Source organism: Cynocephalus volans, chromosome 2, assembly GCF_027409185.1.
Source record: "Cynocephalus volans isolate mCynVol1 chromosome 2, mCynVol1.pri, whole genome shotgun sequence".
NCBI lineage: Eukaryota > Metazoa > Chordata > Mammalia > Dermoptera > Cynocephalidae > Cynocephalus > Cynocephalus volans.
This window is the reverse complement of record NC_084461.1, coordinates 161,480,110-161,496,375: the sequence shown is the minus strand read 5'-3', so window position 1 is coordinate 161,496,375 and position 16,266 is coordinate 161,480,110. Positions and strand designations below refer to the sequence as shown.

At 36.8% G+C, this 16,266-nt stretch overlaps 1 protein-coding gene across 2 annotated transcripts in view; it reads right to left on the bottom strand.

Moving 5' to 3' along the window:
• Positions 1-16,266, bottom strand: part of CCDC138 (coiled-coil domain containing 138) — a 108,206-nt gene that overhangs the window by 79,456 nt on the left and 12,484 nt on the right. For both annotated transcript variants that reach the window (XM_063086551.1, XM_063086552.1), the window contains exon 6: positions 5,781-5,939. In XM_063086551.1, coding sequence (XP_062942621.1) covers positions 5,781-5,939 — 159 coding nt within the window. The remainder of the gene's footprint in view (positions 1-5,780; positions 5,940-16,266) is intronic.

Sequence of the window (16,266 nt, the reverse complement as noted above, 5' to 3'; positions counted from 1 at the left end):
TTTGAAAAGATAAATAAAATTGACAAACCATTAGCATGGCTAACAAAAAAAGAAGAGAGAAGATTCAAATAACAAAAATTAGAAATGAAAAAGGCGATATGACAACTGATGCATCTGAAATACAAGGAATAATTCGAGACTACTATAAACAACTATACGCCAACAAATTTGAAAATCTGGAGGAAATGGATAAATTTCTGGACACACACAAGCTCCCAAAACTGAGCCATGAAGATGTAGAAAATCTGAACAGACCAATAACAATAGGAGACTGAAGCTGTTATCAGAAAGCTCCCAACAAAGAAAAGCCCAGGACCAGATGGATTCACAGCAGAATTTTACCAAACATTCAAACAGGAATTGTCACTGACTCTTTACAAACTATTCCAAAAGATTGAAATAGACGCAAATCTCCAAAACTCATTCTATGAAGCAAACATCATCCTGATACCAAAACCAGGTAAAGATATAACCAAAAAAGAAAACTGCAGGCCGATATCCTTGATGAATATAGAGGCAAAAATCCTCACTAAAATACCAGCAAACAGAATACAGCAACACATATGTAAAATTATTCACCACGATCAAGTGGGATTCATCCCAGGGATGCAAGGTTGGCTCAACATACGCAAATCAATAAATGTGATACACCATATTAATAAAATCAAACACAAGGACCATATGATCATCTCTATAGATGCTGAAAAAGCATTTGATAAAATTCAGCACTCATTCATGACAAAGACCCTCTATAAGTTAGGTATAGACGGAAAGTATCTCAACATAATTAAAGCCATATATGATAAACCCACTGCCAATATCATCCTGAATGGGGAAAAGCTGAAAGCTTTTCCTTTAAGAACAGGAACTAGACAAGGATGCCCACTCTCACCACTCCTATTCAACATAGTGTTGGAAGTACTAGCCAGAGCAGTCAGAGAAGAGAAGGAAATAAAGGGCATCCAGATTGGAAAAGATGAAGTCAAACTGTCCCTGTTTGCAGATGACATGATCGTATATATCGAATAGCCTAAAACCTCTACAAAAAAACTGTTGGAATTGATAAATGATTTCAGCACAGTAGCAGGATACAAAATCAACACACAAAAATCAGTAGCATTTCTTTTCTCCAAAAGTGAACATGCAGAACAAGAAATCAAGAAAGCCTGCCCATTTACAATAGCCACCAAAAAAATAAAATACTTAGGAATTGAGTTAACCAAGGAGGTGAAAAATCTCTATAATGAGAACTAAAAACTACTGCTGAGAGAAATTAGAGAGGATACAAGAAGATGGAAAGATATCCCATGCTCTTGGATTGGAAGAATCAACATAGTGAAAATGTCCATACAACCCAAAGTGATATACAAATTTAATGCAATCCCTATCAAAATTCCAATGACATTTTTCTCAGAAATGGAAAGTACTATCCAGACACTTATATGGAATAAAAAAAGACCACGCACAGCCAAAGCAACAGTGAACAAAAAATATAAAGCTGGAGGCATAACACTACCTGACTTTAAACTACACTACAAAGCTATAATAACCAAAACAGTATGGTACTGGCATAATAACAGACACAATGATCAATGGAATAGAATAGAGAATCCAGAAATCAACCCACACACCTACAGCCATCTGATCTTTGACAAAGGCACCAAGCCTAGACACTGGGGAAGAGACTGCCTCTTCAGCAAATGGTGCTGGGAGAACTGGATATCAATATGCAGGAGAATAGAACTAGACCCATACCTTTCACCATACACTAAAGTCAACTCAAAATGGATTAAAGAATTAAATATACACCCTGAAACAATAAAAATTCTTAAAGAAAACATAGGAGAGACACTTCAGGAAATAGGACTGGACACAGACTTCATGAATATGACCCCAAAAGCACGGGCAACCAAAGGAAAAATAAACAAATGGGATTATATCAAAGTAAAGAGCTTCTGCACAGCAAAATAAACAATTTACAGAGTTAAAAGACAACCAACAGAGTGGGAGAAAATATTTGCAAAATATACATCTGACAAAGGATTAATATCCAGAATATACAAGGAACTCAAACAACTTTACAAGAAAAAAACAAGCAACCCAATTAAAAAATGGGCAAAAGAGCTAAGGAGGCATTTCTCGAAGGAAGATATACAAATGGCCAACAGACATGAAAAAATGCTCAACATCACTCAGCATCCGGTAAATGCAAATCAAAACTACACTGAGATACCATCTCACCCCAGTTAGGATGGCTAAAATCCAAAAGATTTTGAACGATAAATGCTGGCGAGGTTGTTGCGGAGAAAAAGGAACTCTCATACATTGTTGGTGGGACTGCAAAATGGTGCAGCCTCTATGGAAAATGTTATGGAGGTTCCTCAAACAATTGCAGATAGATCTGCCATATGACCCAGCTATCCCACTGCTGGGAATATACCCAGAGGAATGGAAATCATCAAGTCAAAGGTATACCTTTTCCCCAATGTTCATTGCAGCACTCTTTACAATAGCCAAGAGTTGGAACCAGCCCAAATGTCCATCATCAGATGAGTGGATACGGAAAATGTGGTACATCTACACAATGGAATACTACTCAGGTATAAAAACGAATGAAATACTGCCATTTGCAACAACATGGATGGACCTTGAGAGAATTATATTAAGTGAAACGAGTCAGGCACAGAAAGAGAAATACCACATGTTCTCACTTATTGGTGGGAGCTAAAAATAAATAAATAAATTCACACACACACACACACACACACACACACACACACACACAAAAAAACCAGGCGGCGGGAGAAGAAGACATAACAACTACAATTCCTTGAAGTTGATACAACAAGCAAAGAGAAAGGACATTGTTGGGTGGGAGGGGGGAGAGGGAAGAGGGAGGGGGGTTTCGGTAATGGGCCACAATAATCAACCACATTGTATATAGACAAAATAAAATTAAGAAAAAATAATAAAAATAAAAATTTAAAAAAATGTAAATACTTATAATTTCTTTCACCTTCTACTCTCAATTTATTCACAAAGTATTAAAAGAGCAAGTTTCCATAAGAAATCAGGAAAATTAATTTCCTTCCTCCAAATAATCATATAAAGACGATTCAAGTAAAGCAGTTAACTTTATTCTTAACAAGAGTAGACAAACAAGTCTAAAGAGAGAATCAAAATAAGACTACAGAGATCCAAGAATCTAAGCATTCCTTCTTTAGCCCTGTGAAAATATCCCAATAATCTGAAAAAATTAGCTTTATGTAATATTATCACTATGTTAAATAATGCCTTAAATGACTTAAGATACAGTCATAAATAGTTATTTTAAAAATTAGTGTAATATTTTCACTATCCAAATTTTTCCAAATCTAAAAGATATTAAAAACATACAATAAGATCCATTTCCAGCATGGCAGGATAAGCTCTATTTCTGCTGATTACAACAAAAAACTCTAGACAAAACACAAAAAGCAACTACCTGAGGACTGTGAAAAGTAAACAGGAGCAGAGAATTATAGAAATGAGAAGCAACCACAAGAGGTAAAGTTTCTTGCTTTTTTGTTTTCCCTTTTCTCTCAGAGTTTTGCCTCAGGGTGAGCCCCTGTCATGGAGAGGTGGAGCAAAAACTTCCCTTAAAAGTTCTACAAGAAAGCCAGTCTTTCTAGCAGGGAACCAAGGAAGAGGGACTCTCACGTCACGGAGTGTGCGGAGAATCTGAGAGAAGGGAGACACAGAAAGAGGATCCTCTCGCTCTGGTTTATATAAACCTATACAAACTGGGCTCACCTCCGAGCTGTCCAAGCATAGGACAGATAGTGCAAAGCAGCAGGGCAAAGGCTTGGAGAATGGAGCTCAGCTTAGAAGTTGCACCCAAGTCTCAAGCTACCCCCCTTAGCTTCCACATAGAGAAAAGACCAACGGCAGCACAGCAAAGACTCTGAGAACCGAACTACAATTTCAAACTGTTGCCCAAGTCTTAGACTAACCCCTAAGTGGCAGGCACAAGACAACTCCATAGCAACATGGCAAAAGCTTTGAAAGCTGAACTGAGATTAGAACCACAGCCCACACAGAAGGTGAGAGAAAACTGCAGCCTAAAGCTAATTGGGCTGAATATTTAAAAAACAAACAAAACCCCCAAAAAACCAGTCTCCAGAAGATATAACAGAATGCAGAATCTACACAACATGACACCCAAAAGGTCTCAAATACACTCCAAAAATCACTGGACAAACAACCAAAAAATGTGATTATGTATCAAGGAAAAAAGATAATCAACAGATGCCAATCCTGTGATAACCCAGATGGATTTTTAACTATTTTCCATGAGGTAAAAGTAAATGTAGATATAAAGACAGAAATTCTTATGAGAAAAATTTTAAAAATTTTTTAAAATAAGATCATAATTAGAAATTTTAGAACTTTAAAATTTCAGAAATAAAAAATTTATTAGATGTACTCAATAGAAACAAGGAGATGAAAAGAAACAGTGAACTTAAAGACAGATCAATAGGAACTATCTAATCAGAAGAATACCAAAGAAAAAGAAGGGAAAAAGGGGAAGAGAACCTCAAAATCTGCGGGTAAAAGGAAAAGAACTAACATATGAGTCACTGGAGATTCAGAGGAAAGGAAGGAGAAAGCAATTGAAGCAGAAACAATATTTGAAAGAAATATTGGCTAAAAACTTCCCAAATTTGACAAAGACATAAATTTACAAATTCAAGAAGCTCAGTAAACCACAAACAGGATAAATGCAAAGTAAAGGATGCCAAGATACATCATAAATGAACCGCTGCTGAAAACCAAAAATTAAGAAAAATCATAAAATGATGCTATTCACATGACATTCTGGAAAAGGCAGAACTATAGGGACAGAAAATAGATTAGTAATTGCCAAGACTCAGGATAGGGAAAAGGGATAACTACAAGGATCATAAGGAAACTTTTGGGGTGCTAAAACTATTATTATCTTGATTACCATGGTGATTACAAGACTGCATTTTTCAAAACACAGAAATGTATAACAAACAACGAATTTTACTCTACGTAAGTTATACATACAGTAATATATCTCTTGATATGAAGCAAAGAAGTATATTATATCACCTATATAATATTCTTGCCAGAAAATATTTAATCTGAATATTTTATTGTTAGGAAACAATCAGGCAAATCCAGAGTGTGGCATACTCTACAAGACTGCTTGTATGGACTCTTCAAAGAAAAGTCTCACGAGAAACAAAAATGGTGAGCTTGAGTGCTCTAGATTTGAAGAAACCAAAAAGGTATAATAACCACATATAATGCATAAATCTTATCTATTTCCTTGATAAGAAAACATAAAAAAGCAATAAAAGACATTTTGGGGACCAACTGGGAAAGTAAATGTGAACAGTATACTAAGTTATATTATTTAATTAGCATTAATTTCCTAATATGATAATGATACAAGTATGTCTTTATTCTAAGGAGATACATACTGAAATATTTAGTGACGCTGTGTCATGAGTTTTGCAAGTTACTTTCAAATAATTCAGAAAAAAATGTGTGTGTGGGTATGTGGGGAGAGCAGGAAGAAGAGAAGGAGAAATAAGTAAATGTGGCGAAATGTTAAAAATTAGTGAATCTAAGGAAAAAAAGGACAGATTATACCAATCCAAAATCAAAGGTTCCCCATACTGACCAGCCACAAATAAAATAAAACATAAAAATATAAAATAAATGAAGAAAATATAAATTAAATTTTAAAAAGTAAGAGTCCATATAGTTACCTCCTTTATAATCTGAAATCTAGTAAGAACCTCTTCTTCAACACCTTTAATTTTACTTAAGGCGTTTTCATGTTTGAAAAGCAGTTGTTCTCTTTCAAATAAAAAACGTTCCCGCTTTTGAAGTTCTTCAGCAAATTTCTGCTGTGCTTCAGTTTCACACTGTATGAAAATGACAGAGTTAAAAAAGTACATTCACAAATTCTACAAATATAATTTTATTTACTGACATTATGGTTTAATGATGCGGTTTTTAGAAATACAGGGATACCTAAGGAGAGTCTGGATAACAGTGGTAGTATAGATTACAGCAGCAAGTAAACTTGCACAGAAATTCTATCTTGTTATAAAATGATGTGACACTATAATAAGATTTCACCATCATGACTCAAGAGAATCTGGGGTCCAAATGGGTCAGTACTATACAGAATTACTTCCCCATCCAGCTTAAATTCCATGCTCACTTCAACTTCATGATCCACTTTTTACCTCCACTAATTTATCTCGTTGTCTTTCTATCACCTTGGGTTGAAAGACTCCAGGCCTGGATTAACACACTGACCACCCTCTCTGACCCAATGCTACACAGCTAAACACCGCTGGAGAAAAATGTCACAGCATGAAACACTGCACCATTGTGAATTCATGGTCTCAATCCCCTACTGGTTCTTACTGCAGTTCAGAGATCTTTTTACATTTTCATGGTCAGCTTGCTCTCCCCCATTTCCACTCTATTAATTTTGAACACATCATGTCCTACACCATTCATTCTCTGTGGACAGCCTGGTCTCTGACTTCACAGGGAAAACAGAAGACAGCAGAAGGGAACATCAATCTCCTGCCCAGAAGATACAAAAACATGCTTCTCCTTCCCTCTCATTACAAAGGTAGTGGGATCTCATTGCCTTAAGCCCTCTGGTAAATTACCCCTCTAATATTTTCAATCTCTCCAGTCCCATCTGGAATGAAATCTCTCTTGACCCTGCCCAATTATCTCCTCCCCTTCACAACCAAACTTCTTTAAAATATTGTCTATATTTGCTGGGCCCTCTTCCTCACCTCCCAATCATTTCTCAATTCACTTTAATTTGGCTCCGGCTCTTATCCTCCTACTGAAATGAATTACCTATTACTAAGACTAAAGGTCACTTTTCAGTCCTTATTTTACTGAATCTCTCAGCAACATTTTATACCATTATCCCTTTCCTGCAACTTAAAATACTATTTCACTGGCTTCCATAATAGCACATTCTCCTAGTTTTTCCCCACCCTCTCTGCCTATGGCTTCTCAGTCTCCTTTCTGGGTTCTGCTTCTTCTACCATCCTTTAATTACTAACGTTCCTCAGGATGTGGGCTTATGCCATTTTTGTCCTCATTTTTCACATTCTTTCTGCTTGATTACATCCACTCAATGGCTAAAATTACCTTGTATATGCTAATTGTTCCCAACCTATAACTGCTCAACTCTTTCCCCCAAACTTTGAACTCAAGTCCAAACAGTCTATTTAACATTTCCATCTGCATGCTTTCAGGTAGCACAAAATAAACATGTCCAAAACTAAACTTTAGTTATCAGGGAAATGCAAAGCAAAACTACAATAAGATACCACTTCACAACCTCTAGGACAGCTAGAATCAAAATTACAGGACAAAAGTGTTGGTGAGGATGTAGAAAAACTGGAAACCTAATACACTGCTGGTGGAAATGTAAAATGGTACAGTCACTTTGCAAAACAATCTGGGAGTTCCTCAAAAAGTTAAACATAAAGTTACCATGTGATCCAGCAATTCTAGTAGGTATACACTCAAGAGAAATAAAAGCATATGTCCACACAAAACTTAAAAACGACTGCTCATAGCAGCATTAGTAGTCTACAATACCCAAAAGTGTTAGGCGAACGTGATAACCACTACACTACGGAAACCTGCTTACAATACCCAAAAGTGGAAACAACCCAAATGTCCATCAGTTGAAGAATGAATAAACAAATGTGGTCTATCCATACAATAGAGTATTACTCAGTGATAAAAAGGAATGAAGTATTGATACATGCTACAACATGAAAGAAGCTTGAAAATATCATGGTAGCTCAAGAAGTCATCGAGATGGCAGAAAAGCCAATTCCCAGTGTCACATCTTCACACAAATAACCAATTTACAACTATTAAGCAAAGACTGCTAACCTGGAACTGCTGGAGCTGAGGGAGGATGAGGAGAGATCCACGGAGTTCGTGAGGGCAGCAGAGGCAACAGTGAGAGGATGTACGGACAGCATCTACTGTTCTGAGCCAGCCCATTTTGAAGGCAGGGACTAGATGTTAAACAAGCTGGAAAAAGCCAGAGCGGCACCCTCACCCTTCTGGAAAATCTGCCTAGAGTCTACAGGGGAAAGGAGGGCTTTGGAGCGCAGCATACCAGTCCACAGACCATTAAGAACACTGACAGGATTCCCCCAGGCCCACATATGAGCGGGCAGCCACAACTGACAGGACGGGAGAGCTGCCCAGAAGCCTGTGAGTTATCGTGAGGAATGTGTACACAGCCTGCCCCACGGGAAGCAGTTAGAGTGCAGGAGAAAGGGTAGCCTGCTGGGGGAACATTGGGTGCAGCGTGGGCAGCTGGTCTCAGAGGAAATTGGTCAGGGTAATAGAACTGCAGGGTGTTAGGTTCGGCAAGACGGAGAAAAGAGAGACCTGAGCCAGGAGCCATTTCAGCCAAAAGGTTTATTTGCACTAACGTGGAGGGGAGACTGAGCAAGATCAGTTCTCCCAAAGTAAGGAAAGCAGGGAGTTTATAAGACTTTTGGGGAGGATTCAGAGTAAAGGGCAATTTTGAAATCAGTGGTATGCAAGGTGACACAGTCTTTGTGGTCTGATAACATCTGGTAGGTTAAGTCATAGGCTCCTGATTAGACACTATCTCAGTACAAAGCATTCCAGCCCCAAACCTGCTAGACCCAACCCACAAGATGTTCCCTTGTTGATAACAGCAATATTTACCCCTTTCCAGGAAAAAAATCTCAGTTCCCAGAGAAGAAAAGCGGAGTGGGAGCAGGGGGAAAGTTGCTTAAACTGGCTGTGCTGATGTTAAGCTAGCCAAGAGGCCTAATACAGGGCACTCAATCTGCAGGAGAGACCCTGTCTGGGGCTGGAATTTGCACACAGCCTAGATCAGAAAGTGATTAATGATCTGAAAAATAAAAACATTCCCCAGAGAATCAGCAGCAAACAGCAGTCTCCTCAAATGCCTAGGCATCAACATAGATTAAGGAAGAACTGAGAAATATGTTGCCAACAAAGGAAACAATCAAAGCACCAGCAATGGATGCAGAACAATAGCAGATCTATGAAATACCTAACAAACAATTCAGAATAACCCTCTTAAGCATGTTCAGGGAGTCACAAGAAAATACAAGTAGAAGATTAAATGATATCTGGAAAGTAATTCAGGAGCAGAACAAGAAAACTGACAAAGGAATAGAATCAATAAAAAAAAAATCAAATAGAAATTCTAGAAATAAAAAATACATTATCTGAATTGAAAAACTCAATAGAAAGCTCCAACAGCGGACTTAAACAGAAGAAAGTGAGCTCCTCTTTCACAGTGAGCTCAAAGATAAAACACATACAATTATCTAATTGGAGGAACAAGAAAGAAAAAATAAGAAAAAATGAAACAAATACAGCGAATATGGGACTATCTCAAGCAAAATAACCTCTGCATAATTAGAATACCCGAAGGAGAGGAAAAAGAAAGAGACCTAGAAAGCATGTTCAAGAAACTAATGGCTGAAAGTTCCCTGGATGAGAAGGATGACAGCATCCAGGTACAGGAAGCTCAAAGCTCACCAAATTCAATCCAAAGAGGGACACCCCAATGCACATCATAATCAAATTATCAAAAATCAAAGACAAAGGATACTGAAAAAGGCAAGGGAAAAGAAACACATTCAACAAAGTCCCAATACGTCTCTTAGCATATTTCTCAGCAGAAACTCTACAGGCCAGAGGACAATGGGATGATATATTCAGAGTGCTGAAGGAAAAAGTCAGCCAAGAATTATGTATCCAGCAAAACTAATCTTCAACTATGAAAGAAAAATAAAGTCTTCCCCAGACAAACAAAAGCTAAGTGAATTCATAAACACTAAACTTGCCTTACAAGAAATGCTAAAGGGAGTTCTTCAATCTGAAAGAAGACGACACTAAGGAGCAGCAAAAAAAATTTTGAAGGTACATAATTCATACGTAAAGTAAGTTCACAGACAACCTCAGAATACTCCAATGTTGTAAGAATGGTGAATCAATTTACATCCTTAGTATGAAGATTAAACAACAAACCTAACATGATACTAACATATACACTAACCATATAACAGAAAGGCAATAGTAAAAGATGTATCTAGAAATAACAAACTGTCAAAAAGTGAGTGGAAATGATGCCAAAGTGTATAGATGGCTTTGTTTTTTTTTTTCTTTTTTCTTAGATATCAAAACTTAGTTGTTATTAGTCTAAGATAATCTGTGATAACTATAACATATTTTTTGCAAGCCTCATGGTAACCATAACACAAAAACTTAGAAGAGAGATACAAAAAATAAATAGCAAGAATGCAAAATGTAAAGCTAGATAAAACCACTTAACCACAAAGGAAGACAGTAAGGCCAGAAAAGAGAGAAAGGGATCCACAAACAACCAGAAAAAAATAGCAAAAATGGCAGTAACAAGTCTCTATATATCAATAATAATTCTAAATGTAAGTGGATTAAATGCTCCAATTAAAAGACACAGAGTAGCTATATGGATTATAAAACAAGAACCAACAAGAAACCAGTAACAAGTGAAGGGATAGAAAAAGATATTTCATGCAAATGGAAAACCAAAAAAGAACAGGGTAGCTTATATCATCATCTCAAAATATCATATCATATTATATCATATAAACAGATAAAGAATATTTCATGCAAATGAAAACCAAAAAAGAGCAGGAGTAGTTCTTATATCAGATAAAATAGACCTCAAGCCAAGGAAAGTGAAAAAAGATAAGGAGGGTCATTATATATAATGACAAAGGGATCAATTCAACAAGAAGATATAACTATTCTAAATATACATGTACCCAACTCTGGAGCACCCAGTTATATAAAGCAATTGCTACTGGACCTAATGGGAGAGACTGACTCCGACACAATAATAGTTGGGAACTTTAATACCCCACTATCAGCAAAGGATAGATCATCCAGATAGAAAATTAACGAGGAAACATTAGAATTAATCTCTACTAAAGGCTGACATGACCTAATAGATATACACAAAAGATTTCATCCAACAGCTACAGAATACACATTCTTCTCAACAGCACATGGAACATTCTCTAGAATAGACAATATGTAAGGTCACAAAACAAGTCTCAACAAATTTTAAAAAATCCAAACCATATCAACTGCCTTGTCTGATCGCAATGGAGTAAAATTAGAAATCAACAACAAAGGGCTGAGCCCGTGGCGCACTCAGTAGCGTGCTGCGCTAGCAGCGCGGCGACGCTCCCGCCGCGGGTTCAGATCCTATATAAGAATGACCGGTGCACTCCCTGGCTGAGCGCCGGTCACGGAAAAAAAAAAAAAAAAAAAAAAAAAAAAAAAGAAATCAACAACAAAAGGGACACTAGAAACCATACCAATACATGGAAATTAAACACTATGCTCTAAACAATGAATGGGTCAAAGAAGAAATCAAGAAGGAAATTAAAACATTCCTGGAGATGAATGAAAATGAAAACACAACAAACCAGAACCTATGGGATACAATGAAAGCAGTTAGTTCAAGGAGGAAAGTTTACAGCAAGAAATGCCTACATTGAAAAAGAAGAAAGACTCCAAACAAACAAACTGATGTGGAAATGCAAGGAACTAGAAAAACAACAAACAGAACCCAAAATCAGGAGGGGAGAAATAGCAAAGATCCGAGCAGAAAAAAAGAATTAGAGATTAACAAAAGATCGATAAAACAAACAGTTGGTTTTTCAAAAAGATAACCAAAATCCATAAACCTTTAGCTAGACTAATAAAGAAAAAAGAAGACTCAAATCAATAAAATCAAAAATGAAAAAGGGGACATTACAATTGATACCACAGAAATACAAAGGATCATAAGAGACTACTACAAACAACTACATGCAAATAAACTGGAAAACCTAGAAGAAATGAATAAATTCCTGGACACATACAACTTACCAAGGTTGAATCATGAAGAACTAGAAAACCTAAACAGACCAATAATGAGCAATTAGATGGAAGAAGTAGTAAAAAGTCTCCCAACAAAGAAAACCCAAGGATCAAATAGCTTCACTGCTGAATTCTACCAAACATTCGAAGAAGAACTAATACCAAATCTTTTCAAATTCTTCCAAAAATGGAAGGGGAGGGAATACTTCCAAACTCACTCTAGAAGGCCAGCATTACCCTTATACCAAAACTGGAAAAAGATACAACAAAAAAAAGAAAACTACAGAACAATATCCCTAATGAACACAAAAGTGCAGTTACTCAACAAAATACTAGCAGACAGAATCCAGCAACACATTAAAAAGATCATACACCATGATCAAGTGGGATTTATCCCAGGGATGCCAGAATGCTTCAAGATACACAAATCTATAAATGTGATACATCATATCAACAGAATGAAGGAAAAAAAACATACAATTATCACAATAATGTACCTCAACACAATAAAGGTCCTATACGATAAACCCACAGCTAATATCATATGAATGGACAAAAATTGGAGGCTTTTCCTCTAAGAACTAGAACAAGACAAGGATGCTCATGTTTCACACTCTTATTCAATCTAGTACTGGAAGTTCTAGCCAGTGCAATAAGGCAAGAACTTTTTGCATGCAAAAGGGGCATGCAAACCAGAAAGGAAGAAGTCAAACAATCCCTACTTGCAGATGACATGATTATATACATAGAAAATTCTAAAGACTCCACCCCAAAATTGCTGGAACTAATAAATGAATTCAGTAAAGTGGCAGGATTCAAAATCAACACACAAAAATCAACAGCCTTCCTATATGCCAACAATGAAACAGCCAAAGAAGAAATCAAAAAAGAAATCCCATTCACAAGAGCTACAAAAAAAAATGAAATACCTAGAAGTAAATTTAACAAAGGAGGTGAAAGATCTCTGAAAAGAAAACTATAAAACATTGAATTTTTTTTTTTTTTTTTTTTTTTTTTTAAAGATGACCGGGGATCTTAACCCTTGACTTGGTGTTGTGAGCACCACACTCAGCCAGTGAGCGAACCGGCCATCCGTACATGGGATCCGAACCCGGGGCCTTGGTGTTCTCAGCACCACACTCTCCCGAGTGAGCCACAGGCCGGGCCCCCCCCACCTTTTTTTTTTTTTTTTGTCTTTTTCGTGACCGGCACTCAGCCAGTGAGTGCACCGGCCATTGTTATACAGGATCCGAACCCGCAGCGGGGAGCGTCGCCGCACTCCCAGCGCCACACTCTCCCGGGTGCGCCACGGGCTCAGCCCAAAACATTGAATAAAATTGAAGAGGACACAAATCATCATCAAAATGTCCATATTACCAAAAGCAATCTACACATTCAATGCAATCCCTATATCAAAATACCAACAACAGTCTTCACAGAAATAGAAAAAAAAATCTTAAAATTTGTAAAAGACTCTGTAAAGTGAAAAAAATCTTGAACAAAAAGAACAAAGCTGGAGGCGTCACTTCCTGATTTCAAAATACACTATAAAGTTATAGAAACCTGAACAGCATGGTACTAGCATAAAAGCAGACAAATTGACCAACTGAGTAGAATAGAGAGCCCCAAAATAAAACCACACACAGACAACTGATTTTGACAAAGGTGCTAAAAATACAGAGCCTTTTTGACAAATGGTTCTGGAAAAACTGGATATCCACATGTAGAAGATTGAAACTAGATCCCTATCTCAGACTATACACAAAAATCATCTCAAAATGGATCAAAGACCTAAACTTAAGACCCGAAACTATGAAACTACTAGCAGAAAACACAGAGGAAATGCTACATGAAATGGGAATGCACAGTGCTTTTTTGAGTGAGCCTACAAAGGCATAGGCAACTAAAGCAAAGTATATAAATAGGACTACATCAAACTAAAATGCTTTTGCACAGCAAGGGATACTACCAACAAAGTAAACAGACAACCTACAGAATGGGAGAAAGTGTTTGCCAACTACACATCAGACAAGGGGCAAATAATATCCAGAATATATAAAGAACTTAAATGACTCAACACCAAAACACCAAATAACCCAATTAAAAAGTGGGCAAGGAACCTGAACAGACATTTTTCAAAATAAGACATACAAATGGCCAAGAGGCACATAAAAAAATTCTCACCATCGGTAATCATCAGGGAAATACAAATTAAAACCACAATAAGATATCATATCATGGGAGCTAAGAGAGAAAGGAAGGAAGAAAAGAAAGACCACAGTAGTGCTGTGGTCTTACAGAGGGGGGAATAGGGGCAGGGGGAGGGAGGTTGGGGGATAATTGGGTGGGGACGGTACAAAAGTAATTTCTGGTAATGGGTATGCCCCTAGTATGAATCTGGTCCTCACATCATGGACAGGAGGGGTGACAATTAGCTTTGTATCTCATGAATATTCTTAAATTAATAATAATAAAAAAAAGATATCATCTCACCACAATTAGAATGGCTATTATCAACAAGTCAAAAAAATAACAAATAGTGGCAAGGATGTAAAGAAAAAAGAACTCTCCTACATTGTTGGTGGAAGGGTAAATTGGTACAGCCACTGTGGAAAACAGTATGGAGCTTCCTCAGAGAACTAAAAATGGATCTACTCTATGACCTAGCTATCTCACTACTGGGTATATACCCAAAGGAAATGAAATCAATATATCAAAAAGACACCTGCACTCTTATGTTCATCGCAGCACTATATGCAATAATCAAGAGATGGAATCACCCTAAATGTCCATCAATGGACAAATGGTTTAAAAAAAACTGTGGTTTATACACACAATGGACTACTACTCGGCTATTAAAAATATGATATCCTATCATTTGCAGCAAAATGGATCGAACTGGAAACCATCATGTTTGAGAAAAGTCACTCAGGCACAAAAAAGCAAATACCACATGCTACTGATGTGGAATCTAAAAAAAAAAAAAAGTGATTCTCATAAAAGTAGAGAGTAGAATAACAGTTACCAGAGGCCAGAAAGGGGAGAGGGTTGTGGGGAGGAGAAGTGGTGGACTGATGGGTACAAAACTATGCTATTTACCCTAAGTGAATCATTGTGCAGTATATGCATGTAATGAAACAACATACTGTACCCCACAAATATGTACAAATAAATGTTAAAAAATAAAATTTTAAAGTTTAAAAAAAAGAGAAAATATCATGCTAAGTGGAAGAAGCCAGTCATAAACGACCATGTATTTTATGATTCCATTTACATGAAAGGCCCAGAATAAACAAATCTATAGAGACAGAAAATAGTTTAGTGGTTGCCTAGGGCTGAGGAGATTTGGGGGAAAATGAAGACTGACTTCTAATGAGTAGTGGGTTTCTTTTGAGATGATAAAAAATATTCTGAAATTGGTTGTGGTGACTGTAGCACAACTCTGTGAATATATTAAAAATAATTATATGCTAAAAAAATGAGTTATGAATTTAAAAGAAAAGAATTAATTCTTTCCTCCTCTAGTTTTGTTCCCTAAGCAAAGTCTGTACCATTTATCCAACTGCCAAAAATAAACCTGCATTTTGCCCTTGACCAAACCCTACTGTCCATCTCTCAAATCCTACCTCTTAAATATCTCTAGAATCCATAAACTTCTGTCCCTGAGGCCTCCATTCTAATCCAGTACACCATCAAACTACCACCATCTCTTCAAACTTTAAGCTCTCTCTAGATCTCAAATACTGGTGACAGCTTTAAACAAAAAACTATATTTAGAAGACTCTCAAATTAACTATTCGTCTGAGTTCTTCAGGCTGATACATTTAACTTCCAAACCCAATCCATTCCAAACTAACATCTTCATCTTTCTCATGAAATCCATTCTTATTCCAAGGTGCACAAACCAAGAATGTGAAAATCAACCTTCATACTTTACTCTCTCTACACCAAATCCAATTCATTACAAAGTCCAGCCAATTGTACCTCCATGATAAATCTCTAATCTTTTCACTTCTATTCCTCTGCCATCACCCTGTCCAAGTTGCTACTATCTCTCACCTGGGCTACTAAGAGTAGAATCCTATCTGCACTCCCAAATCCCATACCTATCCCCCTCTATTCCATTTATTTAAACACACATTAGATTATGCAACTGTCCTGCTTTAAAAAACCTCACCTACCGGCATTTTCCTTGAATGAATATGTTAATTTATCATGCTTTAGGAGGATTTCATATTAGAATGTCTCAGTCTAGAATATACT